Genomic DNA, 13,188 nt, shown 5'->3' with positions numbered 1-13,188 from the left:
TTGTTGCAATGGGTCCACCTGTATCCCTATTTAAACGATTTGTTTTTCCCCTTCCCCTCCACAAATTATACCAACATCAAATACAGTGAAAGCAGAGGTTATACCATGGGGGAGGGACATACAAAACAACAAAGAAATAATCTTATAAATGTGTTAGAAACAATCGCATGAAAGAAAAAAAAAACATTTGGATACATATCTTAGGGTTCATTTCCCTAACATCAACTTTATCTGATCTTTTCTGCTTGATTTTGTTTCGTTTTTAAGGTCCCCCAGGAACTGAAATTGAGATCACTGGATCCAACTTTGGTACTGATATCTCAGAAATTTCAGTGATGATAAATGACGTTCAGTGTAATGTGACCATGGTCAATGACACTGTTCTACAGTGCCTTGTGGGAGCTCATGAGGGAGGCGTTTTCCCTGTGATGATGCATCATAAGACAAGAGGGTCTGCCGTCTCCACTGTTGTATTTGAGTATCCTCTGCAGATCCAAAACATTCATCCAAGACAAGGTAGTCACAAGCACACAGGAACATATATATATATATATATATATATATATATATATATATATATATATATATATATATATACATACACACATTATATATATACACACATTATATATATACAACACACATTTTATATATATACACATTTTATATATATATACACACATATATATGCATGCAATAGTATTAGGTAATCACTCAAAATATTAGGCTAAGGACTTAGACTTCTCTTAGTATTATACAATGTATTCAAAATATATTCTATTTAAAACATCAAGCTTATATATAATCAAAAATCCTACTTATATGCAAAAAAGTATTTTTTCTAGTTGAGAATTATTTTGATGGTTAAAAACCTTAAGAAAATATAACCAGTGCCCTCAGTTAAAATAGTGATTTCATTCTGATTAATTTGAAATTATGGGATATCTCTTTTACATGAAAGTTTAGTTCCTAGAAACAGTTTGTACAAATTACCAGCTGTGACATCTACTCATTGAAGATTTTTAAATACTATAACTGAAAAAAGTTCTGTTTTATCAATAATATAAGGGACTCATATTTATGAAACTTTTTATTTAAATAACTTCCATATCCGAGTTTTAAATACAGTGAAGCAAGTATGTAACAATTCGTATTTACTTAGCTTTTCCTCTGTGTTTATCTATACTAGGGAGCTTTGGTGGTGGCCAAACCATGACTGTCAGAGGCACTGGGTTTAATCCACAAAATTCAATTTTATTGGTCTGTGGCTTGGAATGTGTGATTGACAGACTGAGATCGAATTCCACTGCACTATTCTGTGAGATTCCGCCTAATAAAGGTAAGCTTTAAGAAAAGGATGACAGCCTTTGGTATATGATTAATATTATAAAGATTATAGTCTGAATTTTTCCTTTCAAGTTGCTAGGTTAATTGAAATAACTGAATCACTTTTATAACTGTTCTGATTTTAAACTATGTATTCAGAACCTTTATTTTCTAAGCTTACAAGTCTTTGAAAAATTTTAATTTATGATATCAATTGATGTGCTCTTAGCCTATTAGGCATCCTATATTTAAAACAAAAACAAAAACATGTCTTCAGTTCTTACTAGAGTATTTGATTTCCTTTGAAGTCAGGGTGGCTCATGTAGCAGAGTGCCCACTGAGCAATTGTGAGACCCTGTGTTCAAACTCCAGTAATTTTATAAAATTATTGATATTTTTAATGGCATACTTTGCAGGATTATTAGGAGGTAAGTATGTCTTAAGAATAGAGCTTTCCTGGGCTGGGAAGGTGGCTCAGTGGTAGAGCACTTGCCTTGCATGTATGAGGCCCTGGGTTTGATTCCCCGGTACCACATAAGCAAAAAGAAAAAAGCCGAAGTGGTGCTATGGCTCAAGTGGTAGAGCGCTAGCCTTGAGCTGAAGAGCTGAGGGACAGCGCCCAGGCCCAGAGTTCAGGCCCCACCACCAGACCCCCTCCCCCAAAAATAAAACAAAAACAAAAACAAACAAAAAAGAATAGAGCTTTCCTATGACCCAGCAATCCCACCTTTGGGCATTTACCCAAATGATTACAAACAAGACCATACTAGAGCTACCAGCACAACTATGTTTTTTTTGGGGGGGAGGGGGGTCTGGTCATGGGGCCTGAACTCTGGGCCTGGGTGCTGTCCCTCAGCTCTTCAGCTCAAGGCTAGCACTCTATCACTTGAGCCACAGTGCCACTTCCAGCTTTTTTCTTTTTGCTTATGTGGTGCTGAAGAATCGAACCCAGGGCCTAATGCATGCAAGGCAAGCGCTCTACCACTGAGCCACCTTCCCAGCCCCAGTAGCACAACTATGTTTATTGCAGCATTATTTACCATAGCTAAGATATGGAACCAACCCAGATGCTCCTCAGTGGATGAATGGATCAAGAAAATGTGGTATATATACACAATGGAATTCTATGCCTCCATCAGAAAGAATGACATTGTCCCATTTGTTAGGAAATGGAAAGACTTGGAAAAAATTAGATTAAGTGAAGTAAGCCAGGCCCAAAGGTCCCATGGTTTCCCTTATTTTCAATAACTCATATATGTCTGAGACAAGCAGAAACGGTCTTATAAGTTGATGTTAGGCAAAATGAACCCCAAGGTAAGGACTTAAATGGTTTTTCTTTCTTGCTATTGTTTCTAACATATTTACAAGATATTTCTTTGTTGCTTTGTATGTCCCTCCCCCATGGTTTAACCCCTGTTTTCACTGTATTTGATATTGGTATAATTTGTGGAGGGGAAGGGCAAAAAAAAATGTTTAAATAGGGATACAGGTGGACCCATTGCAACAATGAGATGTACAAGTCGTTATGTTGAAAATGAACTTTACAACTTTGGTGTGGAGGGTGAGGAGAAAAGGTGGGGTGGAGATGGGAAGGGCTGGGAAGGGGAAACAAAGGAGGAGGCATCAATGCTTGATAAGAAATGTACTCATTATCTTGCCCACGTAATTGTAACCCCTCTGTACAGTATTTTCACACACAAAAAAAGATGGTATCACATACCATTACTCTAATTTATTTTTATTTAGGAATTAAGAATTGCAGTTCTGAGGAGTTTCTGATTCAATTTTACCACTTACTTTGTAAGGCATTTTAAACAAGTGATGCTGAAAAAATGATTTATTATTCAATCCTAGTGTTTGTATCCTGGTCTGCAACAACAACAAGGGCTGGGAAGGTGGCTCAGTGGTAGAGTGCTTGCCTTGCATGCATAAGGCCCTGGGTTCGATTCCTCAGCACCACATAAGCAGAAAAAGCTAGAAGTGCTACTGTGGCTCAAGTGGTAGAGCACTAGCCTTGAGCTGAAGAGCTGAGGGACAGCACCCAGGCCCAGAGTTCAGGCCCCATGACCGGACCAAAAAACCCCCCAAAACAGAAAAACAAAACCAACAAATAAACATGTAGCAATGTGGTTAAGATTTAGCAGTGTTTCTAGAGCCAGTCTTAAGACAGGCTCTGTCTTCCTTTTCTATCTTTACATGGGTTTCTGTAGCTTTTCTCTCCTATCTTCCATTCTTAGTGCCCCTGTCTTTGCACATCTTTCACTTTTCCTGCTTTAATTTAGATAATTGAATCTTGTAGGACTGAAAAAGGAGTAGGCAGGTTTGCACAGCTGTTGTCAATGGTAGACTCTAAAGGAGAAACTTTTTTCCCCCTCTTGATTTGGAAGTGGGTGAACTTTGTGGTTTTGTCTACTGCTATTCAAATACAAATAAATCAGTGTTATTGTAGGAAAATGAGGATATTATTTTAAAAAAGCATTCAGAGGATTTGGAAATGAATCAGGGCTTACTGGAAGAACTCTCCTCATCTGGACAGTTCTCATCTTTTCTCCTAGGCCCAGGACCTGAGCAAGCCTGTGAAGTGAGAGTGGTCAATGGGCAAGATTCGTCGCCGTCCTCAACTCTGTTCATATACTCAATGTCAGTGACTCCACTCATCACTGAAGTGTTTCCCAGAAGAGGCAGCACAGCAGGAGGCACCAGACTGACAGTCATGGGATCAGGGTTCAGGTACTGTCCCCACACACAAGTATCAATAGGTGTCCAGGTTAGATCTGTACATCTTCTTCTTGGTCAATACCTTGACTGATAACCTGAGTGGACCTTCTGTGTTCAGCTATGTTTAATACTAATAGCTAACATTTTTTGTGTACTTTCTTTGTACCAGGTATCTTCCTGTCCACAGAAACTTTCTATCTTACCATCTAGGTGTTTTTAATCCCATTGTATGGTTAAGTTACTAAAATGAAAGAAATCAAGTCATTTGCTCGAAATCCTTGTAAATAACATCACAGAAATCACACTGTGTTATATTTTCCCCTCCCAGCTCATCTCTAACCTCATTCATTGAGTCATGACACATTTCTTTAATCTATCCCACTCTAACTGGCCAGGCTTTTTCTTACTTTCCCCCATTACGCAGATCAAATTTTCTGTACTACCCTATAATCATTCTTCAAGTGGGCAAGGCTGACTTGAAACATCAGATCTTATAAGGTAACCTTAATTCCTCTAGTACTTATTATGACTCACACTTTAATTGCAGTTAATGTGCAATGAAAGACTAGAGTCTTAAGGCCTGTGAAAGCAATGAAAATACCGTGATGACAACATAATCCTTGAGAGACTCACATAATGCTTCCTATTTTGAGACCAATAAAGAATAACTTGAACCCAGGCAGTATTTCCTTGAAGAGTAGAATATTTGCTTGTTTGTACAATTCTATTCCTCACTTCTTAATCTCCTTATTCCAAGCAAATATTTCCAAGTCCTAACACTGAAAAAATGTGTGGCTCTGCACTTTGATAGACTGTAGGGCAATCCTTTTGTAAGGATCATTCCTTTTGTAACAACATAAGTGAAAACAGGGATTCAATTCATGCTGTGGGATTTGAAAAGCACAGAAATGCTTTGTTTTCCTTTACTTCCTTCCCAGTGAAAACATTCAGGTCACCATTGCTGGAGCCAGGTGTGACATTCAGTACTCCAACAAGACACACATCATCTGCTTGACAAGAGCCCATACTCCTTCTGGATGGGCCCCAGTACTTCTCCGTGACAGAAACATGGGCATGGCCAAACTGGTAATAGTTTATAGTAATCATAGCAATGGAAAGCTAGTGGGATATAGGGTAGACTCAGGAGGAAGTTTTACTCTAATGCTTCCCAAGGTAATTGAAGTGGGACTACATAAAATTTAAAGGCACTTAGGTTCTATTTTACTACTAACATTTATTGTTGTTATTATTATTATTATTATTGTCAGTTGTGGGGTTTGAACTCAGGGCCTGGGCACTATCCCTGAGCCTCTTTGTGCTCAGGTCTAGTGCCCTACCACTGAGCCACAGCACCACATACAGTTTTTGAGTGCTTAATTGGAGATAAGTCTCAAGGGGACTTTTTTGCCCAGGCTGGCTTTGAACCTTGATTCTTGGATCTAGACCTCCTGAGTAGCAAGGGTTATAGACATAAGTCATTGGTGCCCATCCCAACGTTTTTATTATTGTAAATTATAATAGTTCTGGGTTGTGGAGTAATAAAATTTTCACTTCGCTATTATCTTGCAATACAGAGGTAACTATAACATATTTAAAATGAATTCTATGTTATGATTCACCTAAGTGTGTATTGTGGTAGATTTCTTTCTGTGAGAAACTGATGTTGTATTTGTGTTTGTCCTGTGTTTCAGGAAAATGTTGACTTCTTATATGTTGATGTTTGGTCCTCCAACAACTCCTGGGGAGGGGTATCTCCACCAGAGGAAGGGTCTCTTGCTGTTATTACAAAAGGACAAATCATTTTACTAGACCAGAGTACCCCTATTCTGAAAATGTTGCTTATTCAGGGTAAATTTCTGATAACCTATTTCTTCCATAGACTGTATATTTCCATAGGTTTTGCTTATGAAAATATGCCTATATTTCTATGAAGTTAATTTAATCAGTTCATGATTATGGGCATCAGTATTTGCATTATGTTTTAAATATGCATGGTAGTGTTACATTTTCTAAATTATTATACCCTATTTATGGTTGTGAAATTACTTTATGCATTGCAACAAACATTACTGTCACTTCAGAAAATTTATTTCAGTAACAGGGTAGGAAGAGGTAGTGAGCATGTATGCATACTTGGATTTAATTAATTACATTAATAAAAAGCATTTATCACTTCAAAACCACTGCTGTGGTGGATCCTAGGTGCTATAAAATGATAGTGGATTTGCTTAAATCTGTCTTAAGCCAGTTCCCATCAGGGAAGCAGGTTATGACTCATCTTTACCTGAGTATCTGCTTCTAGGTGTTATGTGTGGTTCTCGCTGATCTTCGATATTGTTTCTGCTATAGACAAATGAAATAACCATTACAATTTTATATCAGCTAAACATTAAGTATTTGATGCTTTTACACAAAAACTTAGCCATAATGGTTTGAGTTGCTCAAAGACTTCTGCAATGTTACAATTGTTTTAAATCCTGGGATAGTAATTCAGTTATATTATTAAATGTTAGATCTTTAGACAAGTAGTTTTTCTGTTTATAATTTATCTCATAAAATGCAATTTAGTGTATATTTATGTGTGTGTGTGTGTGTGTGTGTGTGTGTGTGTCTGTGTGGGTGGGTGTGGGTGGGTGGGTGGGCACGTGTGCATGCGTGCTGCTACTAGAGTTTGAACTCAGGGGCTAGGAGCTGTCACTGAGCTTTTGTGCTCAAGACTACTAGCATTCTACCATTTGAGCTACAGCTCCACATCCAGTTTTTTGGTGGTTAATCAGAATAAGAGTCTCACGAACTTTCTTGTTTACTCTGGCTTCAGACTGTGATCCTCAGATCGTAGCCTCCTGAGTTTCTAAGATTACTGTCCTGTGCCAGTGACACACAATTTTTTAGTGTATCCTTAATAATGCTAATTAAGCTACTGCTGTTGCCAATGTAAAATACTAAGTAAAAATTCATAGTCTAGGGGCTGGGAAGGTGGCTCAGTGGTAGAGTGCTTGCCTTGCATGCATGAGGCCCTGGGTTCGATTCTTCAGCACCACATAAGCAGAAAAACCAGAAGTGGCGCTATGGCTGGAGTGGTAGAGCACTAGCCTTAAGCTGAAGGGCTGAGGGACAGTGCCCAGGCCCAGAATTTATGCCCCGTGACTGGCCAAAAAAAAAAAAAATCGTAGTCTACTGCTATTGCCAATGTAAAGTGCTAAGTAAAAACTCATAGTTTTATAATGGTTTTTATCAAGGTAACTTCCATTATTTTTGTTCTTAATTTCTGTTTTGAAGCCCTGCATTTTTAGAATTAATTTGTATAGCTATAATACTTAATAACATTTAAAATAACAAATGGTCATTGGAAAACAAACTGCTTTGGAACGTGACTTTCTGTCAACCTCAAGGTCTTGTCCAAAATTTTTATACTTTTATGTTAGTCAAGAGAAGAACTAAATTAGCATGCATAGAGATATTAAGTGAGAGATTAAGTTTTAACATGTAATTTAATAGATAAATTTTAATAATATCTGTTCTTACGTTACATTTAAATTTTTTATGGTTCATAGGAGGAACTCTAATATTTGATGAAGCTGACATTGAACTCCAAGCAGAAAATATTCTAATTACAGATGGAGGCATTCTCCAGGTATACAAGAGACATGATTTATATTCATTATTAAGCTTTACTTCTGATTTTAAATATTACGTGTTAAATGAGTAGTTCATTCCAACTTCTCCCAAGTTAATCTCCATTGTGCCTCTTTTACTAGTGTAACATTTTCTTACTGAGAAGTTTCCAGAATATACTTACACTTTGACAAGAAGATAATGGTGTGTTTTAACAGAGCATAATTAAAAATAGGAAAAAATAAATTCATGATGTGGCTAAAGTAAATTATATTTTCTGTGGTCTGGTACAATATATTTGGCTGCATAGAAAATATAAAGCTTTAGGAATAAGTGAAAAATCAATTCCTGGAAGGGAGAAAGGAAAGAGTACATTTGCTTGATTCGACCTGTTAGATTTTGGAACGAGCTTGTGATCTCTCACAGATTGGAACAGAAGCATCCCCATTTCAGCACAAGGCCATTATTACCTTGCACGGGCATCTGCGCTCTCCCGAGCTCCCGGTATATGGCGCCAAGACATTGGCTGTACGAGAAGGAACCCTGGATCTGCACGGTACTGTGGCAAAAGGCGCTCCACGTGGAAACATGCCAGGCTTCTATGGCTTTACGCGGCTTCTTTCCTTCTTCCACTTCCCTCCTCTCTCCTGGGCTAGTCCCACACATCCTGTGTGTCGAAAACAATTGTTCAGTTCTGGCCCATTTCTTTGCCCTTTCTCACAGCTCTTTCCATCCCTTTCCAAACACTTTGTGTCTCTTTCAGCATTTACAATGATTCATGGTGACTATCTGCTTACTCCACCTCTTTATCTATATTAAAACATCAAATCTGAAAACAGATTGTAATTTTTCATACTTCCATCTGAAAATGGTCTTTACAAACTATAACAATAAACTTATAGTTGCACTTTATAGCAATATGCTAAAAAATTGTCCTCATAGAAAATGATTCTGATCCTGTTTGAGGTATTTGGAGAACACTATTCAAAAAATGCATGAGCTGTTTTACATCGAAGGCTTCTGTAATAATACTTAAAAGATACCTAGTATGATTATAAATTTCCTACAGAGCACTAAACATATTTGCTACTATAATTTCTTAGAAAAATATATATAATTATATACTATATTTTATATTTTTATATTTTATATTATGTAATGTTATTGTATATTTAATTTCTTAAAATATATGTTATATTATATATACATCTACTCCTAGTCCTTTCTTCTTTAGTTGTTTTTCAGGTACGATCTTAAACACTTTTTCTGAGGCTATCTGAAGTCTTACTACCTTTGTGTTTCATATACTAGAATTAAAAATATATAGCACATACCTGCCTTCTTTGAGATAAGATCTCACTAACATTTCTCCTGGGATGGCCCGGGACTGCAATCCTCTCATCTATACATTTCAGGTAGTCGAATTTACAGGTGTAAGCCAACCATAAAGTAAGCATTTTTCTTCACATTTCTTTTTTATTTTAGAGAGAGAGAGAAGTACAAATCCTAAGGTCACACAGATCTTCTCAAAATTGATTTAATCCCGAAACAGATAAAAATGTGTGAAGGTGTCAGTCATCTGAAAGTCACATCTGCAGAAATTCTTGGTTTGTATGTTGGCTTAGGTCTTCCTGTTCCTGTGGTGTGGACTCGCCTGGCTCATACTGCAAAGGCAGGAGAACAGACCTTGATTTTGCAGCAAGCAGTGACCTGGAAGGCAGGAGACAGCATTGTAATTGCAAGCACAGGTCACAGGTATGGGTCCCCCCCCCCCCCTCCCCGCCCTCGGGCTTAATGCTTTTGAATTCGGTCAGAGATTTTATAAAGCTGTAGAAAAAAAGGGCTAATTCAGAAATTTGAAATCCTAGCAAAGTAACATCAACAATCAAATACTGTGTGTTGAATGTTACCATTGGTTGATCACCAGTGTGTTGAGGTGTCAGTGCTGGAAGTCATACAAGAAGCTGTGCGAATGTGAATCTGGAAAACATGTCTGAAATATTTTATTTGGTTTACATGGTTGTGTTTCCTATTGAAGATTTCATATCAAAAGCATTGTGCTACTAAAGGTTATTTGAAAACTTTTGGCTTAGAGATTTGGGAAAGTGTATCCATGGATGCAGAAATCTTTGTCTGATGTCCCAAAGAATATGGGTGAAAGCAAGAAGAAACTTTAGAGTCTTTTCAGTGGCTTTCATGGAACAAAATTGTTCATAGACCCATCATAGAGAATGGCAATTAACACAACCTTCTAGATTCTTGACATTTTAAGAATATGAAGCTGCCTAAGATCTTTTTTTTTTTTTCATGGAGTTTGAACTCTGGGCCTGGGCGCTGTCCCTCAGCTCTTCAGCTCAAGGCTAGTGCTCTACTACTTGAGCCACAGTGCCAGTTCCTGCTGCCTATGATCTTTAAGTTCTGTTTACATATGTAAATAAATCAGAACTAAAAGGAAAAAAATCAACATAGTTACTCTAGTATTTGAGAGAATGAAGGAGCTTTATTTTTATTCCTCAAATTATTTAAATTGAGATTGGATGGGATTATGCTTATCAGGGAATAAATAGTAATTTTATGACAAAAAACAGATATGTTAAGGCCATGACTCAAATTAAAATTCAAGATGCCTTGGGAGTTTGTCATTGTTTATGTTAAAAATAGATTTTCAGACATTAGGAAGAGTTAACTATGTACTTAATTTTGTAAGTGCCTATTTTTTTCTGCCCTTGGAAGAATATTTAATTACCTAATGACAAAATAAAAAGCAGGAAAATCATAGGGTTCATTAATAGAATGTAAAAATCCTCACTGACAATCTGGATATAAAATAAAATAGCAAATTTACAATTTAGAATAGGGTTATTTTAGTCTTAAAAATAATTAGGGGTTTTGTCACCAAATATGAACATTGTTGACTGTTTCATTGATAATTTCTGAGAGTTTGCAAAGCGAAGAATTAAGAAAATGACTTCTGAAACCACTCCCTAATACCTTGCAGTGCTGTTAGTACTTACCACATTCAACTATTGTAACGATTGAGGGAACGCATGTGTACAAAACACAATGGAGCTTGGCTCAAAGTAAGCACTTTATAAGCACCCATTCTTCCTACAAAAGAGGGATAAATGTGTTAAAGTTTACAGAACATATAACAGTGCCTTTTAGAACTCTTGTTTCTAAAGAAATCACAACATCATCTGTATCTAAAAGATTTTAAGAAAGACCAGCTAATGAGATCTTGTTCTATTAAATCCCCCTTACCTCTAAATATAATAAATCTCACCTTTCCCTGCCCACGTTTCCTCAACTCCATCTCATTTTGTAGTTCTAGGTTTGCATAACACATAGAAAACAACTTTATTCTCTATCTTCTAATTTCTTTGTTATTCTTTATTCAAAAAAATTAAACACTTAAATGTTAAGCCCAATTCATCTATTTTTCTCCTCATTATTTCTCCTCATTAGTTCCTTTAAAACTTTATGATCTAATTTTGTTCTTCACTAAACTTCTCCCAATTACCTTTCAATGACCATCATTCTTTACTTCTTGGACATCATCAAGTTCTTTTGGTTCTGCCTTGGAAATGTGTCTTCCATCAGCTTTTCCCGTGCAGCTTAGACTCTGGGACCCTCTCACCTGGGATTATGTCATCTTCCTATTTGAGTTACGTGCTCAGTCTATAAAATCATCCAATAGATCTCTTACGTAGAAGAGCAGTCAGGACAGAGGAAGTGGTAGGAATGTAAAAAGATCACAGGACTGCCCTGTGGTTTCTCTAAACATGAATAGGGCCTTATCCAGAAAGGTTGAGGAAGTTGAGAAGTTAACTGTTAATCTATTTTACATGTGGCATTATTACCATTTATACTTAAGGATGAAATTATTTCCATGGTAGAAGACAAGAGGTAAGTTAGGAAGACACAAGTCACTCACTTATGCTTCCCTACTATCAGCACTGATTATGCTTAGTAGACGTACTTTCTATCAGATATCACACTTCTCTTTCAACCAGATATCACACTGTATGCCTGGTGCATTTCAATATAACTAGAAATAAGGATAAATACTCAATAAATTATTTATTGAATGCCCACATATGTTGCTGAGTACATTATAGAATTTGAAAGTTCCTTTACTGTGGCTGGAATTTCAGATATATTAGAAGAATAACCTTTAATTAAATGATGTCTCTACTCTGGGACCTCCAATCATTTTCCTAATAGTTTCTCAACTTTGACATGATTGACCTTTGAGGCCAGATACATTTTGTTGTAGGCAGTCCACAATAATAATATAGAAGTCTCCCTGAACTATGAGATACCATGTATACCCTTGTAGTTATAACAATCAATAATGCCTTTGGCATTGTTGGGACTACAAAATAATCTTTAGTTGAGAAACTCTGAGTAGGGTACTTAAAATATCAAACTTTTCAATCCTTTTCAAAAGCTAGTACAGTTATGTGGACAAACCTAGTACTTGAAAAATATTAATTTAAGTAAATCTGTAAAATGTATTGTTACTCCTATAAGGAGTAAAAATGTTGTATTGAAATTCTCAGAATATTGCATGCCAAGACAATCCTTATTGAGCAAATGAAGTGTTCAAAGTGACATCAAATATGTTACGTTGACTTATATTAGCCTTGAAATTTTCTGTTAAAATCTTTACAGACATAGTCAACGAGAGAATGAAAAAAGGACCATTGCCTCTGTTTCTGCTAATGGAGTGAACATCACACTATCCAAGCCACTGAATCACACACACTTAGGAATCACCATCACTCTCCCTGATGGAACGCCATTTGAAGCAAGGGCAGAAGTTGGAATTCTTACAAGGAACATCATAATAAGAGGATCTAATAATGTAGAGTGGAATAACAAAATCCCAGCATGTCCTGAGGGATTTGATACAGGTAGTTTCAACAATTATCTTGTTTGTCTAGTTGCAAATCTAGTGTGCAAGTGTTCAAATTTTAATGGCTTCTATTCATTGCATTATCTTCAATTTCTAACAATAAGTGATGATAGTATGTTCAAGTAACATTATGAGTTATTTGCAATGTATCAATGGATAATGCTGGGGTGATGACACTGGCATAGAAGTAGTAAGTGTACTTAGAATCTGATGATAAAATATCTCTGAGAAAATCTCTTCATTATATGTTAAGCTTCAGTCTTAGTAATTACAGGTTTACATCTCACCCAGAGGAAAATGTATAAAATGATATGTGAGATGATCTGAAGATCATGAATTCATCAATGTGTCTCCTCATTTTCAAGATCTACAGTTCAGTAGAGTGGTGTATGAGCATGGAGATATTGCAGATGGATTGTTTAACTGATTCTAGATGGAAACTAAATAGAGAGACAAGTGTATTCAGGAAAGATAAAGAGAGAGGTATATGGATCTGAACCTGTTAGGACAGGCAATGTGAGAGTTTCTGAACCCCAGTACTTTTGACATTTTGACCCAGATCATAATTTGGATGATGATTAATAGCATACTTGGCCTTTGCCAGTTAAATC

General features: G+C 36.5%; 1 protein-coding gene across 1 annotated transcript in view; it reads left to right on the top strand.

Annotated features, from left to right (window-relative positions):
• The window catches only part of Pkhd1l1 (PKHD1 like 1), a 137,698-nt gene that overhangs the window by 68,899 nt on the left and 55,611 nt on the right, over positions 1–13,188 (top strand). The window contains 9 exon segments of the mRNA XM_042672936.1: positions 268–516; positions 1,190–1,339; positions 3,882–4,056; positions 4,983–5,130; positions 5,736–5,892; positions 7,599–7,678; positions 8,086–8,215; positions 9,285–9,414; positions 12,334–12,575. Coding sequence (XP_042528870.1) covers positions 268–516; positions 1,190–1,339; positions 3,882–4,056; positions 4,983–5,130; positions 5,736–5,892; positions 7,599–7,678; positions 8,086–8,215; positions 9,285–9,414; positions 12,334–12,575 — 1,461 coding nt within the window.

This window comes from Dipodomys spectabilis, unplaced genomic scaffold, assembly GCF_019054845.1.
Source record: "Dipodomys spectabilis isolate Male_0828 unplaced genomic scaffold, ASM1905484v1 ptg000783l, whole genome shotgun sequence".
Taxonomy (NCBI): Eukaryota; Metazoa; Chordata; class Mammalia; order Rodentia; family Heteromyidae; genus Dipodomys; species Dipodomys spectabilis.
This window is presented reverse-complemented; position numbering and strand designations above follow the sequence as displayed.